The sequence below is a fragment of the Macrobrachium nipponense genome, chromosome 32, assembly GCF_015104395.2.
Source record: "Macrobrachium nipponense isolate FS-2020 chromosome 32, ASM1510439v2, whole genome shotgun sequence".
Lineage (NCBI taxonomy): Eukaryota > Metazoa > Arthropoda > Malacostraca > Decapoda > Palaemonidae > Macrobrachium > Macrobrachium nipponense.
The window spans coordinates 27,832,338-27,856,482 of NC_061094.1; the positions used below are offsets into that span (position 1 = coordinate 27,832,338).

At 36.7% G+C, this 24,145-nt stretch overlaps 1 protein-coding gene across 1 annotated transcript in view; it reads right to left on the reverse strand.

Moving 5' to 3' along the window:
• The window catches only part of LOC135207289 (activating signal cointegrator 1 complex subunit 3-like), a 669,776-nt gene that overhangs the window by 228,628 nt on the left and 417,003 nt on the right, over positions 1–24,145 (reverse strand). The window contains 2 exon segments of the mRNA XM_064238959.1: positions 6,391–6,508; positions 12,002–12,136. Coding sequence (XP_064095029.1) covers positions 6,391–6,508; positions 12,002–12,136 — 253 coding nt within the window.

Here is a 24,145-nt window from a genome sequence, read left to right on the forward strand (position 1 = left end):
AATATATATATGTTCTCTTTGCAAAAAAAAAAAAAATATTTTTTATTGCCGTATAATCGCCATTTTCTGGCGATTCCAATGGTATATAAAACATTACTATTCTTATGAAAATAATCTGATAAGGAAATTTCCGAAGAGAAAAAAAAAAAAATTAGTGAAATAGGCGTCGCATTTTAGCAGCATACGCGCCGCCACTCGTGGGTTAAGGTAACTTATAAATAACTTATAATTAACTTAAGCATAAACAGTTAAACTAAATCTGGAGAACGACTCCGAATCGCGGCGCTGTCCGACTCCGTCGGCGAAATGCCTAGGGCACTCACCGGAGAGAAGGAACGGTGGAAAGCAAAAAGTGACCAACTTAAAACACATATACTCCGCCGGTAGGCGGGGCTACCGCACCTCCCCCCCGTAATCGATGGGGCTCCAGGAAAGCGAACAGAGATCCGTCGTCACGGGGGAGGAAGCGAGGAGGGGCGAAAACAGTTCCCGAGCATACAGCAGAGCGCCGGAGCAACAAAGGCGGGGGGAGGCCAACCCCCCAACTCTGTCACAGCGAAGCACCACCGAAACCAGGGAGAGCAAGGTCACTCCCAGCCAAGCGTCTGTCCAGACTCCCCTACTCCCTCCGCGTAGGGAGAGAGGGAGTCAGGCCCGGATGGAGCGAGCAAGGACAAACCTCCCACCCCCCTACTCTGTGGGGAGAGCAGGGAGGGGGGAAAGGCGGCTGGGACGGGTGTCTGGCTGTACCGCGATCACAAGGTGACCAAGGTACGATAACACAATACAACCGACAAAATCGGTAGCCTAGGATAATGCAACCAAACTGATCAGAAAGATGCAACAAATGTGATGCAGCAAAACTGACAATAAGGATGCAACAAACTGTAAAAGAGGACCATGGGACCCACTGATACCTAGGCTAAGCTAACAGACCAGATGCCCTAGGCTAACCAAAACACAATATACAAAAAACAAAAGTAGGGGAAAATAAAATTACAGTAAGAGAAAAATATCCAGGAGTGTACGACTAACCCGAAAGAAAGTCTACCACTCAAAGCTAGCCTGGGCCAATACGAAGAGCGATGGCTAGGGTCTGAACAAGAAAAAACTGAATGCCTACGTAAGGTAGAGAGACATGCATGCATGACCTAAAACCAAGGTAGGCTAAATCCCCTATAAAATAATAATAAAAAGGACTAGAGACGCATGTTAAAAATAAGGGAAAGGTTCCAGGTATGGGAGACCGAGAACCAAACCGCCATGAGCAGACTGCCGCCATGCTCCAGACCGGGAACCTGTATTTATACCTAAAAAACGGCAAATACAGGCTCATGGAAGGAACGAAACTAAATTGAAACCTTGCGGAATACTTAACTTAGCCGCTGCAATAGCTGAACGTTCCATAGTAGCGATAAATCCCGCAAACACAGCACAAAATCAAGAGCAAAAAGAAACACGTGGGTCTCTTGGACTACTAACATAAAGGATGGCCACCAGAGGCGCGGCAGTCGGCTTGGCGTGGGTTGAAGTAGTAGTAGTTACCGCCCCGCTCTGTGGGTCGGCTCTCTCTTTGAGGGAGTTTGTTGTGGGAAATTTCTAAATGGCAAGAAGTTCGTGGTAGTGGTCTCACTCGCCCTAGTTACCATACCGACACCCTTCTTTTATTTTGGGTGAGTGAGTCAGTTATACATACCTCTTCTTTATTTTGTTTATTCTCTGGTATTTGTTAGCTCATTTACCTAAGAAATAATGAACTAAAGGATTATTTCGCGCAGCGACACGAACTGAGCCCAGAAAATCAGAAATTCTTTTGTCCGATTGTCGCAATGTTTGCACCATTTTATATTAGCTGTTACATAACGTTTTATATATGAAAAGGAGCACAATTTCATGTAGAATACAACAATAAACCACCCATGGTTGTAGCTTTTATCAGTTTTGAAATATTTTCATATAAATAACGATGTGACTATATTTAAACCTTCTGTCAACTTTGACTAAACCGAAATGATCGAAAAATGCAATTGTAAGCTAAAACTCTTACATTCTAGTAATATTCAATCATTTACCTTTATTTGCAACAAATTGGAAGTTTCTAGCACAATATTTTGATTTATGGTGAATTTTTGAAAAAAACTTCTTCCTTACGTCCGCACTGTAACTGCCGAAAATCTCGGAAATTCTTTTGTCAGTATGTTTGCACTGTTTTATATTAGCTGTTACATAAAGTTATATATATGAAAATGTGTGTAATTTCATGTAGAATACAACAAAAAACAACCCATGGTTGAAGCTTTTATCAGTTTTGAAATATTTTCATATAAATAACAATAAGTGCCTATATTTCAACCTTCAGTCAACTTTGACTCGACCGAAATGGTAAAAAAACGTAATTGTAAGCTAAAACTCTTACATTCTAGTAATATTCAATCATTTACCTTCATTTTGCAACAATTTTGAAGTCTCTAGCACAATATTTCGATTTATGGTAAATTTTTGAAAAAAAACTTTTTCCTTACTTCCGCGCGGTAACTCTGCCGAAAAAATCAGAAATTCTTTCGTCAGATTGCCGTAATGTTTGCACCGTTTTATATTAACCATTACATAAAGTTTTATATATGAAAATGTGAGCAATTTCATGTAGAATACAACAAAAAATAACTCTTGGTTGTAATTTTTATCAGTTTTGAAAGATGTTCATATAAAGCACGATAAATAGAAAAAATTCGACCTTCGGTCAACTTTAACTCGACTGAAATGATCGAAAACTGCAATTGTAAGCTACAACACTTACAGTCTAGTAATTTTTCAATCACTTATCTTCATTTTGCAACAAATGGGAAGTCTTTAGCACAATATTTTGAATTATGATGAATTTTTTAAAACAAATTTTTTTTTATGTCCGCGCGTTACGAATTCATGCATCATATTGTCATAATATTTTCTCTGTGTTGCTTTGATCGTTTTACAATTTGTTATATATCAAAATCATCGCAATTTAGTTTGCAATACACCAAATAAAAATTAACTCATTTGCTTTAACCGTTTTGCTCACAGTGCGATTTGTATACAATTATATATGAAATTTTTTTTCGCGCTGTCATATATTTCAAAATTTATATATGATAATGATATTTTTTTCATTTCTGATGGTTGCATACTAAGCTTCAGGCAATGACAAAAAAGGAGCCAAAAATGAACTCATAATCTTGAAAACTAAGTGTGCTGTGATTTAAGAAAAAAAAAAACTTTTTCTGCTTCGGCGCTCACTCCCGAACCCCGCTGGCATACGGGAGACACTTTCGGAAATACCAGCTTGGCGTTTAAGGGTTAAGTTCACACACAACACGATAAAGTATACAAGTAGAAAGCGAAATCACTAACACTGAATTTTTATTAACAAACGAAATATGTATACATGAACGAACGAATTACGTGTGCATACTATAACGCTGATGCGACGAAATGGTTGAAGGACACTTTACACAGAGGGATGATGGGACAGATGCTGAACAATAGGATAGCAGGACCTTACGGCGGTGACTAGCATCAGGAACCAATGGGAGAGTGGGAGGATGGTGGCAAGACTACTGAGTTGGCAGTGCATGTTTTAAAATTGTTCTCGGCATTCCGGGCAAATCTTGGGACTTTACAGTACACCTTTTCGTAAACTGAATTATTTTTGTATACAGAAGCAAAAAAATCTTCGTCTTTGCTTTCATAACTTGGATTTTTCGTAAGTAGGGACTTTCGTATGACAAGGTTCCACTGTATTATTGTATATCATAAAATACTAACAAAACGATCAATGTTTTGGTTTGGAAATCAGCTGATGCACCACATTTAAATTTTATTTTGCCGTATTTAACTCAATTCGGAGTGTATTGCCTTGCTTCTAGTTAGCCTAAAATATCTAGATACTTAACTTATATGAGACAAGGTAATTTGTCATTATATGACATGTTTTTTAGTCGTTTTACTGTAAGTAAACTAAAAATATCTTCCAAACAACCGAGTAAGTATCCTCCTGGTAGTTTAACATGTATGTTAGATGAGATGAAACTTTTCCCCGTGGTTATCCTTAAACAGAAATTGATACCTAAATAAAAATTCCCACATTCACAAAAACCTAATCAATGCAAATGGCGCATGATCGCTATGCTTGTATTTTATAATACAATAGTAATACTACGAGAATAGTGTACATACAATATCATTGGATACAGTGAAGTAAAGCCTAACTTTTTAAAGGGTCCATGGAAAAAGATGAATATTCATTTTATTTGATTTTATACTACAACACTATTTATATGTGAATATTACATACACTAATTTTATATTTTGCGTATGATGGAACCCCCTAAAAATTAGCTTCAAAATTAGGTCTTCAAAAGTTGCATGATACACAAGTAATGATACCAAGTATAGGCAGTCCCCGGGTTACGACGGGGGTTCCGTTCTTGAGACGCGTCGTAAGCCGGAACGACGCTTGGAAATATGTCTTAAACTAATAAAAAGTTATAAAAACCTTGCTTGTAATCCTTTGGTTACACTACATGTTGTTTCCTGTAGTTTTATGTACAACCTGGAGTTATTTTCATAAAAGAATGCTGGTTCTTGAAGGTAAAAACTATTGTAATCCTCTGGTGACACTACATTCTTGAAGTTTTATGTACAACCTGGAGTGATTTTGCCAAATCTTGAGGGCAACAAGAACAGCTGATTACTATTTACTTATCATATAGACTAATTAAAGTAAACGTATCTTTAAATAGGCTTATATATTAGTATCAACAAAACATTTCCTGCCATGAGTCAGAGGCCGTTTAATGAAACGAACACTTCTCTGTCCTATCTGTTCAGAAAATAAACGTTACGTCAATCCCCGAGACCATTGTTGCCAAGGCGTCTCTCTCTCTCTCTCTCTCTCTCTCTCTCTCTCTCTCTCTCTCTCTCTCTCTCTCTGATCAAATTACGTACTGGATAATCTCTCTCTTTGGATACTTCGATTTTGCCAAATCTTGAGGGCTACAAGAACAGTTGATTACTATTTACGTATCATATAGACTAATTAAAGTAAACATATCTTTAAATAGGCTTATATTATTAGTATCAACAAAACATTTACTGGCATGAGTCAGAGGCCGTTTAACGAAAACGAACACTCTCTGTCCTTAACTCGGAGCGTCGGAAGACGCCTCCTCTCTCTCGTTCTCTCTCTCTCTCTCGCCTCATCTTCTCTCAATTCTCTCCTTCTCTCTTCTCTTCTCTCCTCTCTCTCTCTGATCAAATTACTGGATAATGTCTCTCTTTGGGTACTTGGAATTTGCGTTATCATCTAACCAGAAACTTCGTTTTGTTATTATTACTGGAAACAAGCAATGATTTTTTCATTATTTGCGCTTTTGGACTGTTATATGTAAACTTTGCGCACCGCAAGCTAGTATGTATTCATTCGCTCGGAAACTAGTTCCGCATATGAGGCGTCACTAAAAAAACATTGAAAAATATGACATAAAAAGTGTCGAAAATCATCATAACCTCAAAATTTTTGTTGTAAACTAACCAGAAACTTATTTTTATTAATATACTGTGCTAAACTATAAAGGATTTTCATCATAGTATGCGTTTTTTAAAGGCGTCGTTAACTCGGAGTGTCGGAAGCGTCAGCGTCGTAACCTCGGAACAAGCGTCGTAACCCAGGACGGATTTTTCCATTGAATATTTAAGAAAAAGCGTCGTAACCTCGGAACGTCGCAAGCCGGAACCGTCGTAACCCGGGGACCGCCTGTATATACGGTTACCAAAAGCTAGACTAAACATAGGTGGTTTTGTCATTTAGCAGACACCTTATATTATGAAATTGTAATAGCCACAATGCCCTCTTAACTTCTTGAAATCTTTGCTCTTTTTTTTTTTGGATACAATTGTCATAAATTGTCAATATTTTTTATCTCATCTTATCTAGAGGCCATCTTATACACGAAAATATATGTCATTATGTTTGCTAATATTATAAATACTCCTGTGGAGGTAAATTGACAGTAAGGAACAACACTGAATAACAGAACTGGAATAATCTAGCATAGGTGTAATCATATCGTGGGTGAAACCTGGAAGGTGTGTGAACTTTGGGTGTAAATTTAGCCTGCCTAAGCACTGTGAAATAGAACTGCAGTCTGTAAGTAGTCAACAGGCTCTACATCTCACTAAGCCACAAGTAAAATGTTATTGTATCGTATGTAGTTGACAGTCTTGTGATCTTATCTTTACCTTTACATTTTTTCCAAAATTTTGTAAGTGGGGTGTGTCTTCAAGGTTGGAAAATCCAACACCAGGAAATATGGTCATTTAAAACACTTAAAACTGCAATATAATCAAACTTACCTAGAAGATGGATCTCATCTATTATGATCAAAGAAACTTCCTTTACATAATTTCGTGTCTGCCATGAACGAGAGATGCCATCCCACTTTTCAGGAGTAGTAATTATCACATCTGAAGCCTAAAATTATAAAGAAAATTTTAAACAATGTGAAAATCCCAAGATTAAAAGTATTGAATATCTTACAAAATGCAAACTCCTATGCTAAAAATAACAGATTCTCTTGTCAATACACTCAAAAAGTTCATCTTCACAAATTGAGTGTTAATTACTGTAACCAATATCAAGGCCAGATAACAAATCTAATTAACATTTCATCTCACATAACCTAATTTTACAAATGGAAACTAAATTTGACAATCTAGATGTATGTCACAATTCCTAATTATTGAATACCTCACTCAAAAGCGTTCACCAGATGTTGATGTTGCTAGTCACTATGAATGCATAACATCAAGTACCATGAATGCATAACATCAAAGGTCACTATGAATAACATTAGAGGTTTTGAAGCCATGTGCCCACCAAATGAAATCCCAACCATACTGAATGGTTACTACCAATTTAGCTCAATAAAATTCACATGGAAACTATTGAAGTAAAATTGGTAAAAAGACTTCAGGTTAGTCTATCAGAGACAGTACGATACATGTTAATTTGTCTTTCTTTCCTTAAACCTTAACCTGTCAACCCTTATCTACAGTCAACATACTATAAACCCAAGAGGGCTTCAAAAGGAAATAAACCTGCTGAGAGAGAGAGAGAGAGAGAGAGAGAGAGAGAGAGAGAGAGAGAGAGAGAGAGAGAGAGAGAGAGAGAGAGAGAGAGGTTATAGAAAAATGTGATAGATAAATAAATATGAAGGAATAAAAAATAAAATAATTTCACATGAATTCTTGAGATGTCAGCAGACAGCAGGAATGAATTTGCTCCTTGCTTGAAGATTCCACAACTGTACTATGTACACTATTCTACACTTTAGTTGCAGACAAGATAAAATTCCTAGCTTACTCAGTGGTATTAAACCTGATACTAGTAGAAAATAATAGTTTACAGCAGCAGCCTGCCTAGTGTTTTGAGCACAAACAGCTAGGTAAGGTACAGAGAGCAGATTATTTTTGTTTCTAAAGTACATTTTATGCAACAAATATAATGAACAGATGATTTTTGCTACTATAGTACATTTTATGCAGCAAATATAATTAACTCAATTTATGTCTAAATCACATATTTAAGCAGCAGACCCTCTCTCAAGCATACTGTATTGAAAGTAATGGCTACCTCAGCAGCATTACGCTTGTGGAGATTATTTTCTATTTTTCGAATACCGGCTTTTTCTGTACTACTTAAACAGGCTAGTAGAGTGCCTATGGAGCTCATTATCATATACAGGGTCCTCCTTATATTTGGGGTCGTCAGCAGGGGGGTTTGCCCCATGCTGATCTACTATTGGCTGGCGGTGGTAAGTCTGCTTTTTTATTGGTCGCTTGAGCCAGAACTCAAGCCACTTTCACCATGTCAATGGTTGCGTTCCTGTAATCTTCTAGACCTCCTGAGCTGTGTAGTGACGCTGCTGGCCGTTGCATTACGCTGCGAGACATCACAGCTAATTTGATTTTCGTTGGCTACAGGAGTATCTCATTCAGGAGCGTTGTCTTCTATAGAGTTGTCGTGATTGGTGGTGCCACTGTTGGTGGCAGGTCTTCTCATACTCATGGGAAGGAAAAATTCTTCCTACGTCATATTTAGTGCTGGTTTTATTTGCTGGATGATAAGCATCTCCAGCAGGTGTAACCGACAGGCATCAGCAGCCTTCTCAATGATCTTTGTGTCCTGAATGATCACATCCTGGGAGATAGCCTCTTGATGTTTGGTGTGGGCATGGTTCTTGATTACCCCCTTTTGGGCATGGCAGGAGTCTCTCTTAGACAGGTGCATGTTGGTCTTACCTAAGTAGGTGCCGCTTCAACCACAGACTGGGCATGTGTATTGGTATACCACATATGCCTGCTTCAGGGGTCTCGTACCTGAGGGGAGGGATTATTTTTCATTATTAGGTCCTGCATCCTCCAATTCTGGTATATAAGATTAAGTTAATTTTCTTGGTGTCGTCGATCGCGGTTACATTTTCAGAAATAATCATTTTAACGGAGTCCTCTTCACGGTAATGGGAACTTATGAAGGCTTTATAATACAGCTTGATATTATCCTGGGGGTGGGGCTGCGGGCTCTCACTACTGTATCATTCTCCTGGGCTGTGCAGACTTCCCTATTTATCAATTTATTTGAAAGCCCGTTATTCACGAGTACTTGGGAGGCGCGGTCGAGATCCTGATGAGTGTCCTGCCAGGTCGAGCAGTGGGAGAGGGCTTTCCTGATGAAGGCCCTGACGGTTGTGCTTTTGAATCTGATGGGGCACGCGCTGTCACCATTGAGGCAAAGTTCAAGATTGGTATTCTTTGTGTAAACAAAAGTACGGAGGCAGTCTTCCATCTTATAAGGACATTGAGGAAGGGGAGCCGATCGTCGATGCTGTATTAAACTGTGTAATTCAGCTTGCTGCACTGTTGAAATACCTCATCCTCAGTGTTGACTTGAACCAAGATGTCGTCAATATAATGGCCATATCTGCGGGGGTTATCAAAGCCTGTGCTTTGTTTCATTTTATTCAGCCCAGAAGTTCCATGAACGCCAACATTTTTAAACAGCCTTCCTTGTTTCCCGAGTTGACCTTCCTTGGGACAGATGCAAATTGCAGTAATTGTGCCTTTTCCTCTGCTTCATCATAGCTTGTATTATGAGTATGCTAGTTTGTCTCCCAAAGGGTTATTGCCCCTTCAGGGAGAGTGCGCCCAACTACTTTTTGTTCTTTAGTATTTTACTTTTGTTATATTGAAGATAATTTGAAAACATTTGTATTGATATTAATGTTTTAAGTATCTTACATTTTATCTTCTTACACATTTTCTGGCAACGTAGTAATGTTTTCATCTTTCAGAATTTATGTGTTTCAGGATGTTTGAGACACAGGCGTTCGTGTTGTAGACAAGGTTTTTATGCTAGGATTTGGCTTTCTAGCATAGGAGTACATTCCCATACTTCTTCAACACGAATTTTAATGGCATACGATTGCGATCTTCCCACCTGCTTGCAGGACCAGTCGTGATTGCCGTCTTGTCTTTCTCCGCCATTTTGGCGGGAGAGGGGGTGTGGGTTGTATGGCTCAGTAAGGCTCACTCCCATCTTTCCCTCCATACTGGAAGCATATACTAAAGCATTCACTCTCTCTCTCTCTCTCTCTCTCTTTTTTTTTTTTTTTTTTTTTTTTTTTTTTTTTGGGGGGGGCTACTTTAGATCACTGAGTGAATCCTTGGATAATGGACCTGTAGATAAAAGACTACTGTATTTATTATATGCTCTATCTACCCACTAGAGACAGCAACTTAAGGATTCTTTTGTCCAAGATTTATTTTCTCTCTTTAACCTTTAAGAGCCCGGGTTAAAAAATCAATATGCGGCACCCCAGACCAGGCAAACTTTGAGGTCTGCCAATTTAAGAAGGAAAATACATCAATGGAAAGAGGAAGACATAAATGTACATGGTGTAAGAATTTTTTTTTTTTTTTAATTCTCACTACCTTCCACAAGAAGATGCAAATGACTATTTACAACCCCTTGTGGGGTGTCTTTTACAAGACAACCATAAATTTTACCAAGTTTTACATGTTGTTTCTAATAATCAATTTTATTTTAGTTTGTAAAATTATAATTACAGCTCCATACAATACCATAACAGATAAGAACTAAAATCAGTAAGAAATTCTGAGTACATTTTATATGAAATATTTACATAAATTTACCAATATCAAAGATGCTGTAACTTTTTTCAATTATACATGTTTTTTCTAATATTTCCTTGCTCTTTTTTTGCAGAACTGACATACTATCATAATAGATAAGAACTAAAACCAACAGCAACCCCTGGGTGCATTTATGAGCAAATATATAAAAAGATGTGATGTGGGAGACATAATACATGGCCCCTTGAAGTCAAGTACACTACTGACTCATGAGATGCCTCCAATTGATGAGCTAACCCAGTCTAAAAAGTAGCCATTATAGTAAATTTATGGGCTATTGAAGTAATGGAACCTCTTTCCTGCCCAATTTCCCCAAATTGATGGTGTGTAATACTGATACTCGCCAGGAGGTAATCTGTCCACCACTCAAAACCTGTTATTGTTATTCATAGGAGGGTATCCGTCTATTAATCCTTAAAGAATGGATTGCTCCTCGGGGGTAGTAATAACAATTCTGGGGTGGTGGACAGACTGATCCTTTAGATATACAATATTACGTGCCATCGATTTGGATGGAATAGGGTGGGAAAGAGGTGCCAAATCTTCTATAGCCCATAATTTCACTAATGGCAACTTTCACAATGGTTAATATGACAAGTCTGGCAGTTTCAAGACAGTTCTACTTCTAACTTTAGAGGGAGAATATACTGCGCTTTTTGTCTCGCGTGACGTCTTTTTGTAAATTTGCTCATAAATATACCATGAGGTTGCTGTTGGTTTTTGTTCTTGTCTTTTGCGATAGTATATCAATTGTAAATGTAATTTTGCAAAGAGAAGTCCAAAGAAATATTAGAAAAAACATGTACAAATAAAAAAAGTTACTGAATCTTTGTTCTTGGTAAATTTACATAAATATTTTTCAACAAATATGTTGAGAATTTATTACTGATTTTATTTCCTATCTGTTTTGATATTGTGTGAGCTATAATTATAATTTAACTAAATAAAATGAAATTATTTTTAAGGAAAACATATTGGCAAAATTTATGACTGTCTAGTAAAAAGAGGCCCCACAAGGAGTTGAAAATAGTCATATTCAACTTCTCATGGAAGGTAGGGAAAATTTTTTAGAATTTTTTTCTTTCATCATGTGCTTTTGCATATCTTCCTCTTTCCATTGATGTGTTTTTCGTAAAGTTTTCCTGGCATGGAGTGCTGCATATCAATTTATTATACTAACTCCTCAGGGTTAAGGGTTAATAAGTGAGAACTTTTCTTTTTGTACTTCCCTTTACCTTTTCTTACTTTGTAATGAGCACCATATTCTTTGGAAGCTTGAATTTCAAGTCAAAGGCCCCTGTGGGCTTGTTCCATTTGAATAGGGTTCATCTTTGCATAATATAATAATAATACAAACTAAGAATGACTCAGCACTTGGCTATCTTTTGTTTCCTGATATTAAACACGGGAAAAGTAAAGTTATGTACATGGTATGGTCACATTTTTCTTGAGCAAAATTTTCTGGATGGATGAAGCATTTGTGCTATGCTTTGGATATACCTTAAATTTCAAATTACAATTAATGCTTTACTTTTCATATCTATAATGTGATAAAATTAACTATGACCAAATATTTTGCAAAGCCTTCTCATTCCTTTTAATGAAAATTTAATTCACAACAAAATCTTTTTTAACTTTAACTAGCCCTCAGTAATAAAATATGTATAAGAATTTATTAAAAACAATAAACTAACTATTTTTCATAGCATAGCACCATTAAATATATGGTCATTTATAATAAAAATGTACGTACCTGGATTGCCCGAACATCTGGAGACACATCACCAGTTAATTCAACAACATTCTTTCCTAATTTCTCTTCTAATCTTACTTTCCAGTCTTCAACTCTCTCTCTTACCAGGGCTTTTAACGGTGCAATATACACAACCTGATAAATTTGAAACATTATAGGAGTAATACAGTGAGCACATACAAAAGACAACTGATAATGTAAACAATAAGGAGGGATTTTTCATAAAACTGTAGTATTCTAAATGAAATTGGATAGGTGTGAATTATAATCCTTATAAAATCTTTAATCTTTAGGTGCATCCAAGGAGAAAAAATAACCCTTTGACAGTCAAAGCATGAAACTGAATACAAAGGCTCCTTACCTAAGATGGCTAAACCTACACACCAGTTCTTTACCTTGTACATTTTGCAAAGCAAAATGAAAGTCTAAATAGAAATGAAAAACATTAAAAGTCATACAGAGAAAGAGAAAATGGAAGACAAGATAAACAATTACTACTTTTCTCTTTATTTTTATTATTATTGTTATTATTTATAATAGATTCTAATAAAAAAAAAAACAGGGAAGTATGTGCAGATTGGAAAGAGAATCACCAAATTCAATTATGCAGAAAGACAGAGAGTCAATAATCTATTATATTCCCTCTTAACCCTTAAACGCCGAAGCGGTAAAAATCAAAAACTCCCCCGAATTCCAGAGCCGGTTTTGAGTGAGCGCGGAAGCGGAAAAAATAATTTTTTCAAAAAATCACAGTGCGCTTAGTTTTAAAGATTAAGAGTTCATTTTTGGCTCCTTTTTTTGTCATTGCCTGAAGTTTAGTATGCAATCATCAGAAAGGAAAAATAGTATCAATATCATATGTAAATAATGCGATATATGGTAGCGAAAAAAAAAATTCATACATAATTGTATTAAAATCACGCTGTGCAAAAAACGGTAAAAGCTAACGAGTTTCTTTTTTTTTCATTGTATTGTACACTAAATTGCAATCATTTTGATATATAATACATTGTAAAAAAATAAAAGCAACACCGGAAAAATATTATTACAAAATTATATACAAATTCATAACGTGCGGACGTAAACAAATATTTTTTTCAAAAATTCACCGTAAATCTCAATATTGTTCTAGAGACTTCCAATTTGTTTCAAAATGAATACAAATGATTGAATATTACGATACTGTAAGAGTTTTAGCTTACAATTGCGTTTTTCGACAATTTCGGTAGAGTCAAAGTTGACCGAACGTGGTTTTTTTTCTATTTATCGTGATTTATATGCAAATATTTCGAAAATGAGAAAAGCTACAACCTTCAAATATTTTTCCTTTTATTTTACATGAAATTGAGCACATTTTCATATATAAAACTCTATGAAATGCCTAATATGCCTAATATCCGAGAATTCGATGTATGCAATTCGGAGATTTAAGGCGGAGAATCCGCGCGCGGAGGGAAGGAAAGTTTTTTTCATAAATTCACCATAAATCGAAATATTGTGCTAGAGACTTCCAATTTGTTGCAAAATGAAGGTAAATGATTGAATATTACTAACATATAAGAGTTTTAGCTTACGATTGCGTTTTTTGACCATTTCGGTAGAGTCAAAGTTGACCGAACGTGGTTTTTTTTCTATTTATCGTGATTTATATGCAAATATTTCAAAAATGAGAAAAGCTACAAACTTCAATTATTTTTCGTTGTATTCTACATAAAATTGCGCACATTTTCATATATAAAACTTTATGTAACGGCTAATTTAAAATGGTGCAAACATTACCACAATCGCACGTATGATTTTTTCGGAAGAGTTACCGCGCGGACGTAAGGAAAATTTGATTTTTTTCATAAATTCACCATAAATCGAAATATTGTGCTAGAGACTTCCAATTTGTTACAAAATGAAGTTATATGATTGAATATTACTAAAATATGAGAGTTTTAGCTTAAAATTGCGTTTTTCGACCATTTCGGTAGTCAAAATTGACCGAAGGTTGAAAATTTGTCACTTATCATTTTTTATATGAAAATATTTCAAAATTGATAAAAGCTACAACCATGGGTTGTTTTTAGTTGTATTGTGCATGAAATTGCGCACATTTCCATATATAAAACTTTATGTAACGGCTAATTTTAAAATGGTGCAAACATTACCACAATCGCATGTATGATTTTTTTCGGAAGAGTTAATGCGCGGACATAAGGAAAAAGTTTTTTCATAAATTCACCATAAAATCAAAAATATTGTGCTAGAGACTTCCAATTTGTTGCAAAATTAAGATAAATAGTTGAATATTACTACAATATAAGCGTTTTAAGCTTACAATTGCGTTTTTTTTCGACCATTTCGGTAGAGTCAAAGTTGACCGAAGGTTGAAATTTTGGCACTTATCGTTATTTATATGGAAATATTTCAAAACTGATAAAAGTTACAATCATGACTATTTTTTGGTTGTATTTTAAATGAAATTGCGCACATTTTCATATATAATACTTCATGTAACGGATAATTTAAAATGGTGCAAAAATTATGTCAAAGTGACGAAATAATTTTTGAGATGTGTCACTGATACTTTTTAGTGCGATAAGAAAGAAATTCGCGCTTGCGCGCCTGCGTAACGATTGTAAACAAAACAACGCCTTGATTCGTGAACTCCCAGCATCTCCCAAGGCGCGTGATTCAAAAGATTTCGGCTGGTAGGCCTATAAGTATTTTTCAGCGAATTTTTAAAAAAACTTTTTTGAGCCGACGTATGGTACGTCCATTCGGAAATCGGGGGAGATTTTGACTCGACATTTAATACGTCCATTCCGCGTTTAAGGGTTAATTATGTAGAGTAGTTTACAATTTTCCTTCCACAAAGTCTCCACAATATATCACTTTAAAACACTGTACACTATATGGTTCTAAATCTTTAGGTAAAACAGCTGAGAATAGAGAACACATGTTTTGTCTGAGAATTCATAGCTGGTAATAAATAATGGGTAATATACAGAACTCTGCACTATTTCTTTTTGATATCTGCAAGCCTTCCAACATTTCACTGCTTAACTGGAAGAGCCAAATGCATGACCACTTTCAAAAGGGATGACTATCTATCTCTGCACCAATATCCCCTCCACACAATGGGTTGCACTTCTGACAGTACCTTCAAAACTGATTTCCCTTTAATATTAGGATCTCAAGAACCTAGCCACCTGGGGGGCAACCAAGTCCTTATGGGTGCCGTCCCAGCCCGGATATAGGGAGGGTTGGTGTCAGGAAGGGCATCCGGCTGTAAAAATCTGTGCCAAACCAAAAATGGAATGAGCCGAAATATGGAAAGAGGTAATGCTAGGGCGTACTCCGTAAACGACGCACAGAGACATCGCCCTAACTCTGTGGTAAGGCGAGGGCTACTGCATCAGGAGCGGGTGCAGCTAAAGAAGCGACGCTCACATTGGGTTCAGAGTATGTCAGCTAAATGTTGGGGGTCCATGACTGGGAGAGGTAGAGAATTGGCTGACTTGATGAGAGAAAAGAAAGTAGATGTTGTGTGTGTGCAAGAAACGCGGATGAGGGAGGAAAGGATGCTAAGAGAAATGGGAGTATGGGATGGATCAAGCTATATTATAGTGGAGCAAATAAACAAGGTAGAAATGGAGTTGGCATAGTACTGTCTAGTGAACTAAAGAACTCGGTATAGAAGTGCATAGAAAGAATGACCGTATCATCAGATTGAAGATGTTTTATGAGGAGGAGAGATTCTGAATATTATAAGCGCATATTGCACCACAAGTTGGTTGCACAGAAGAAGAGAAGGGAAATTTCTGGAGAGACATGGATGGAATAATGCAAGAACTGGAAGAGCATGAGAGGGTGATAGTTGGGGCAGATTTGAATGGCCATGTCGGAAGTGAAAATGAGGCGATTGGGCGGGGTGTGCATGGGGCCATGGAATTGGGGAGAGAAACCCAGAAGGAGAGAGTGTAGTGGACTTTGCTGTGTCATTCGACATGGCAATAGTAAACACATTTTTTGTTTTTTGAGAAGAAAGGAAACACCTAATAACATATAGGAGTGGGGGAAGATTCTCCCAGATAGACTATTTCTTGTATAAAAGGATAAATCTGGTGGAGGTCAAGAACTGCAAAGTTATTCCAGGCGACCATGTAGCCCCCCAACACAGGCTGCTATGTATGGACTTGAAGTTGAAAAGGGAAAGAAAAACCAAAGCTAAAGGGATAAGGAAAATTAAATGGTACGAATTACAGAAGGAAGGGGATAAGAAGAGAGAGTTTAAGAGGAGGGTTTGGAGGATATTGATATAGGGATTGAAGATGTTCAAGAATGGTGGGCACGAAATGCAGCAGTAATAAGAAGGCATGGAAAGGAGCATGCTAGGAGAGACATCTGGTATCATATGGAAGAAAAGGATAGTTGGTGGTGGATGAAGACATTGAGAAAGTAGTAAAAGATAAGAAGGAGGCAAAGAAAAGATGGGAAGAGTCACAGTCAGTGGAAGACAGAAATAGGTACAGAGAGAAAAACAAGGTGGTGAAAAAGGTGGTAGCCCAAGCTAAAGCAAAGTCCGTATGATGATGTGTATATGAGCTGGGGACAAAGGAAGGATTAAAGAAGATGATGAAGCTATCAAAGGCTAGAAATAAGAGCACCAAAGATATAACACACATCAAACAAATAAAGAATCAAGAGGGTGTAGTGCTTAGAAAGGAGGAAGACATTGTGAAGAGATGGAAAGAATATTTCGAACAGTTGTTAAATGAAGAAAATAATAGACTAATAAGAGAGGATGGGCAAGTGAACATTGGCATGGTAATGAGGTTTTCTAGGCAAGAGGTACTAAATGCACTGAAGAAGATGAAGAATGGGAAGGCACCGGACCAGACATGATCCCGGTGGAGGCATGGAAAGCATTAGGAGATGAAGGAGTGGATATACTGTACGATCTTATGATAAAGATCCTTGAACAGGAAAAGATACCAAATGAGTGGCGTGGGAGTATATTGATCCCAATTTTTAAAGGGAAAGGCGATGTCCAAGAGTGTGGTAATTATAGGGGCATTAAATTGATGTCCCACACTTTGAAGATACTGGAAAGGATGATAGATGCTAGACTGAGAAGAAGAAGTACAAATAGGTAAGAGCAGATGGGATTTATGAAGGAAGGGGAACAACAGATGGTATATTTTGTCTGAGGCAAATAATGGAGAAATTCGGGGAAAGACAAAGGGACCTACATATGGTAGTCATTGACCTTGAAAAGGCTTATGACAGAGTCCCGAGACAAGAGGTATGGAGGAGCCTGAGGGAGAAGATGGTGCCAGAGAAGTATGTGCGATTGATACAAGAGATGTACCGGAATGTATTTACCAGAGTGAGGAGGCAGTGTTGGGGAGACAGAAGGTTTTGAGGTTGAGAGTAGGATTACACCAGGGGTCGGCTCTGAGCCATTTATCTTTAACATAGTGATGGATGTTATAATAGAGGAAGTAAGGGAGACAGTACCATGGAACATATTGTATGCGGATGATATTGTTCTGTGTGCAGAGAGCAGGGAAGACCTGGAAGTGTAAATTGGAAAGATGGAGACAAGTACTGGAGGACGAGGAATGAGAATAAGTAGATCCAAGACAGAATATATGTGTACCACCACTGAGGGGGATGATAGAGAAAGTATTCAGCTTGGTGGAGAGCAAATAAGGAGAGTTGATAAGTTTAAGTATTTGGGATCTTTTGTTAACGCTGGAGGAAGTATGGAAGAAGAAGTAAAACATCGGGTACAGGCAGGCTGGAACAACTGGAGAGGCGGCCTCGGGAGTTCTTTGTGACAAAAGAGTGCCGCTTAGGTTAAAAGGAAAATTTCACAAGACGGTGGTAAGAACAGCAATGCTGTATGGTACGGAAACAGCAAGCATGAGAAAAGCAGAGCAGAAGAAGATGGATGTGGCAGAAATGAGAATGCTTAGGTGGATGTCTCTGGGGTAACAAGAGTGGATAGGATCAGAAATGACTACATAAGGGGGTCAACTAAGGTGGTGGAAGTATCAAAGAAAGTGCAGGAGGGGAGGGGAGGCTGAGATGGTATGGACAACTGTTGAGGAGAGATGAGGACCACGCTGGGAGACATACTATGAGTGGAGGTGCAAGGAAGAGAAAGAGAGGGAGACCAAGAAAGAGATGGAAGGACTGTGTGAGAGGAGATTTACATGAGAGGGAATTGATGAGGCAGAAGCGCAAGATAGAAATAGATGGAAACGGCTCATCCGAAACGGCGACCCCATATAAAAAATGGGAAAAGCTGGGAAGAAGAAGAAGATTAGGATCTCAAGTGATCAGTACTGAGAGGCATCATGAAAGACTATGTTTTGCAAATATACATGGGTGGTCATGAAGAATATGGGCACCTTCATTTCTTTTTGACAACAATATGTATAAGATGCCAGGAGGAGGGGATTAAAAAATTATCAGTAGCCAAACCAGTGGGCTTATCACAGGAGCTGACAAAAAAACTTTACACACATCAAAAGTCTCTTGCCTTTAATTAATTCATTTGTTCATTTGTTTACTTTTATGTACAGCCCTCCACAGGGATGATTCCCTCTCTGGCGGGCCCTCACAAGTTTTCTAAATAAGTTGATTTTTATATCTTAAAATTGTCTTTTAGTGTTTTTCATCAGTATCGTAGCTCTTGAAGAATAGGAGTTTCTTTAGTTCTTTTTTAATTTTGCTTTCTTGTATGATCTTCACTTCAGGTAGTATTTTGTTGTAGACCTGGTGCACAATGTTCAAGTGCTCTCTCACCTGACTTACAATAATTGTAAGTCAGTAAAAGCAAGAACAGAATACAAAATACTTCTCACAGTCTGTAAAAAGTTAAATATATCTTAGTTTTACCAGACCACTGAGCTGATAAACAGCTCTCCTAGGGCTGGCCCGAAGGATTAGATATTTTTACGTGACTAGGAACCAATTGGTTACCTAGCAATGGGACCTACAGCTTATTGTGGGATCTGAACCACTTTGTATCAAGAAATGAATTTCTATCACCAGAAATAAATTCCTCTGGTTCCATGTTGGCCGAGCCGAGAATCAAACTTCGGACCACTGGGTTGGTAGCCGAGCGCAAAATGCACTCAGCTAACGTGGAACTCTTACAGTCTGTAAAGCACTAAAATATGGGGAACCAACATATCTAAGAAACTGCTTAAGTTTCATTAGACCTGAAATAAAGATTGTAACCAGATATGCAAATGAAGCATTTATGCAATTTGAACCAACTCCACCACCTTCTTTTGTTTTCTCTTGGTACATGGTAAAAGTTGTCCCCTGGCATCATTTTTTTATTTTAGAATAATCACTTACATTATTACTGAGTCAAGTCTCCATTAGCATACATATATCTAGATTGTGATCATTTATAAGATTTCTAATAATTTTGGTTTTATTTCCTGCTGACTGAATGTTTATTAAATTGCAAAGAAGATTATTCATCAAAGCTATGATCCTTATTTTTTTGCCCTTAATACTTGTTCTTTATATACTAAGCACTTATTCCCATCATATGTTTTATGTTCATTCTCACTATGGCCTTTCTTTTCACAATTTTTATACTTTAAGGTGGTGGTAGTATAGTACATTCATTTGATGTGTGATTATCACTGCATTTAGGGCAAACTTGGTTATTTCTACAATTTATTGCACTATGACCAAATTCTTGACATCTATATATAGCACTGATAGGGCATGTAACAGTTGTACACACTGCAAGGGCTATACAACGTATAAAACTTGTAGTACCTATATCATAGATGGCCTTTTGTAGTTGTGGTGTGCATTTGCTGATATAGTCATCTTTGGCTTTCATTTCCTTTACAATTTTCAGGTCATTGTCTTCAGAAACAAGAGTACAGGCGGTCCCCGGGTTACGACGGGTCCGGCTTATGACGTTCCGAGGTTACGACGCTTTTTCTTAAATATTCATTGAAAAATCCGCCCTGGGTTACGACGCTTGTTCCGAGGTTACGACGCTGACGCTTCCGACGCTCCGAGTTTACGACACTTTTAAAAAACACATACTATGATAAGATAGACATCCACTATTTGTTTATTCTCTCTCTCTCTCTCTGCACGTAAGTCTCTCTCTCTCTCTCTCTCTCCTCTCTCTCTCTCTATCTCTCTTTTAACTCTTATAATCTCTCCTCTTTTCAATCTAATCTCTCTTATCCTATCTCCCTCTCTCTTCCTCTACAAAGATGTATGTTTTTTAGTATGATAAATAAATTATTTACTATTTTCAAATATTAATATTAACTTATACAGCAATAATATCAATTCATTAAAGAAAATACCATAGTGAATTAGTAAGATTTTAGCTTATTTATTATGGAAGGAATGAAGGAAATCCCAGTCTTCTTGAAGTAACTTCCAGTAACCTTTTTCGAGATCCAGGTTCTAAAACTGTCAGCTATTATCAAGTTCTGTGACAGCCAGGAGAATAGCTGGGGGAGAGCTGCAGTGTTGCAATCATGTGGTCCTGACATCTCTCTCTCTCTCTCTCTCTCTCCTCGCTCTCTCTCTCTCTCTCTCTCTCGTCCTCTCTCTCCTCTCTCTCTCTCTCTCTCTCATAATGTGAAACTAATATAGCGGTAGAATTTGAATCCGAAAAATTAATGACATAGTAATATATAGACCTCCTAATACTAAAGAGTTTGACTTTGTTAATAACTAGAAAAAACAAAAATTGGATGATATATGTAGAAATCACAAGGACTGGACTATTCTCCTATCTGGAGACTTCAACCTTTCCTTTCGTAGACTGGAAAGAACGAATAGGAGATTGTGGATGTACTTATACATATAAAAAAGAGAGTAATAGTAGTGCAGAAGATAAAGAGGCAATTCGAAAAGCTATTAGATATGCTACTAGAATACAACATTCAACAAATAAATCACCTGCCAACAAGAAAGGAAAATACTTTAGACCTAGTATTTGTGAACGAGATGAATTATGTTAAAGAAATAATAGTTTATAATTAATCGAGTATTTCAGACCATAATGTCATAGAATTAACAGTCCATTCCAAAGCAAGTGAAAACAGAGATAAGAATCAAGAAATGAAAACAAAAGTGGGAAGGATATGGAAAATACAACTTCTACAGTAAAAAAAATATAAAATGGTCAGAAAGTAAATGAAGAATTAAAACAAAGATTGTTGGGATACATTTTCGTAATAAAGTGATGACATAAAGGTAAATACGGAGATATTATATAGAATATTAGAGAAAATAGTGGATAAAATATATACCGAAGAAGAAAAGAAACATCAGTCATGCATACCAAGAGACAGAAGGATCTTGTTCCAGAAAATCAGAAAGTGGAAAAAAAGGTCTTGCAAAAGAAAAAAATGCATGGAAAGTTATAGAACTAAAAAGTAAGATATGAAAATGCAGAACAAAAGATTATACAATCAAAAGAAAAATGAAAAAATGGGACTTGGAAGAAAAAACCCTATTAAATATCAAGCAAAATCCCAAACTATTATACTCATATGCGAAGAAGATGAATAAAAGAAGAATAGAAATAGGCCCTCTAAGAATTGAAGGGAGATTAACGAATGAAAAAAAGGAAATTTGCAACATATTGGCAGAACGATATAAGAGAGAATTCACCCCTAGAATAGATAATGGAAGATAATGATATAGAAGTAAGGGATGAAATAGTGAATTTAGCTGACATAGATATTAATGAAGCTGATATTGTGCAGGCTATTAATGAAATTAAAAATGGAGCTGCTGCATGGGCCTGATGGAGTGCCTGCTATTTGTTAAAGAAAGTAGTTCATTCTATCGCAAAGCCACTTGCAATATTATTAAGACAAAGTGTAGATACAGGCAAGATTTATGATGAGCACAAATTAGCATATATTACCCCTACTTTCAAAAGTGGATCAAGACTAAAGGCAAGTAATTATAGGCCTGTGAGTCTAACATCCTAACATCACATATTATGAAAGTGTATGAAAGGGTAATGAAGAAAAATATTATGAAACATTTAATAAAAAATAATTTGTTTAATAAAGGACAACATGGTTTCGTACCCGGAAAAAGTACACAAACCCAACTGTTAGTCCACCGTGAGAACATATTATATAAAAAGAGCGGAAATGAAACAGATGTGGTTTATTTAGACTTTGCAAAAGCTTTTGACAAAGTAGACCATAATATATTAGCGAAGAAAATTAGAAAACACAATATCGTGGATAAAGTAGGAAGATGGTTAAAAGAATTTTTACACAACAGAAAACAGATAGTTAATGCAAACGACGAGAAATCGGATGAAGCCAAGGTAATATCCGGTGTGCCGCAAGGTACGGTGTTAGCTGCAATACTGTTTGTTATTATGATTGAAGACAGACAGTAATGTTAAGGATTCGGTAGTGAGTAGTTTCGCAGATGACACAAGAATAAGTAGAGAAATTACTTGTGATGAAGATAGAAACTCTCTACAAAGAGACCTTAACAAAGTATATGATTGGGCAGAGGTAAATAGGATGGTATTTAACTCTGATAAATTTGAATCAATAAATTATGGAGACAGAGAAAGAAAGCTATATGCATATAGGGGACCTAATAATGAGACAATCACAAATAAGGAAGCAGTTAAAGACCTGGTGATGATGAATAGGAACATGTTATGCAATGATCAAATAGCAATTCTGTTGGCATAATGTAAAGCAAAAATGGGAATGTTGTTACGGCACTTCAAAACAAGAAAAGCTGAACACATGATTATGCTTTATAAAACATATGTTTGTAGTCCACTTGAATATTGCAATATGATATGGTACCCACACTATCAAAAGGATATTGCACAAATAGAGAGTGTACAAAGGTCCTTTACAGCTAGAATAGAAGAAGTTAAAGACCTTGACTACTGGGAAAGACTACAATCCTTAAAATTGTATAGTCTAGAAAGGAGAAGAGAACGCTACATGATAATTCAGGCATGGAAACAGATAGAAGGAATAGCAGAAAATATCATGGAACTAAAAATATCAGAAAGAGCAAGCAGAGGTAGATTAATAATGCCCAAAACTATACCAGGAAAAATAAGGAAAGCACACAGGACATTAATCCACTACGCACCAGCATCGATAATGCAGCGTCTATTCAATGCGTTGCCAGCTCATCTGAGGAATATATCAGGAGTGAGCGTAGATGTGTTTTAATGAATAAGCTCGACAAATATCTAAACTGCATCCCAGACCATCCAAGATTGGAAGATGCAAAATATACCGGAAGATGTACTAGCAACTCTCTGGTAGACATTAGAGGTGCCTCACACTGAGGGACCTGGGGCAACCCGAACAAGATGTAAGGTCTGTAAGGTCTGTAAGGTCTCTCTCTCTCTCTCTCTCGTCTCTCTCTCTCTCTCTCTCTCTCTCTCTCTCTCATTTACTGAGACTCGAGATTTTTTATGTACTTGTACTATTTGTTTTTAATACTTTCAAATAATAATAATAATAATAATAATAATAACCGTAATTACAAAATTCATATGTGATAGTATTTTAAAGAAATACAATACGTACTAATCTATCCATGTCACTTTTTAATTAAGGTTAACTCTCTCTCTCTCTCTCTCTCTCTCGTCTCTCTCTCTCTCTCGTCTCTCTCCCTCTCTCTCTCTCTCTTTTGCCACACAAGATAATAATGTGTCATACATAGTGGTAACTCCCTCCCTCTCTTTCGCTGGAAGCGTTATAAACAGAGAGAGATAAACACACTCGGCTCCTCTCTCTCTCTCTCTCTCTCTCTCTCTCTCTCTCTCTCTTCTCTCTCTCTCTCTCTCTCTCTCTCTCTCTCTCTTTTACCGAGATGAAATAATTTTTATGTACTAGTATGTAAAATGTTTATTGATAATTTCAGTTATTTAATAATATAATAATAATAATAATAAAACTTTAATTACAAAATTCATAATGGTCGTATTTTAGAGATGAAAATGACCTTTCCATTTCACTTGTAAGGATAATTCCTCTTTCTTACTGAGATGAGAGAATTTTATGGTAGATGCACGTGTTATTATATTTTTCAAATATAATAATAATAATAATAATAATAATAATAATAATAATAAAG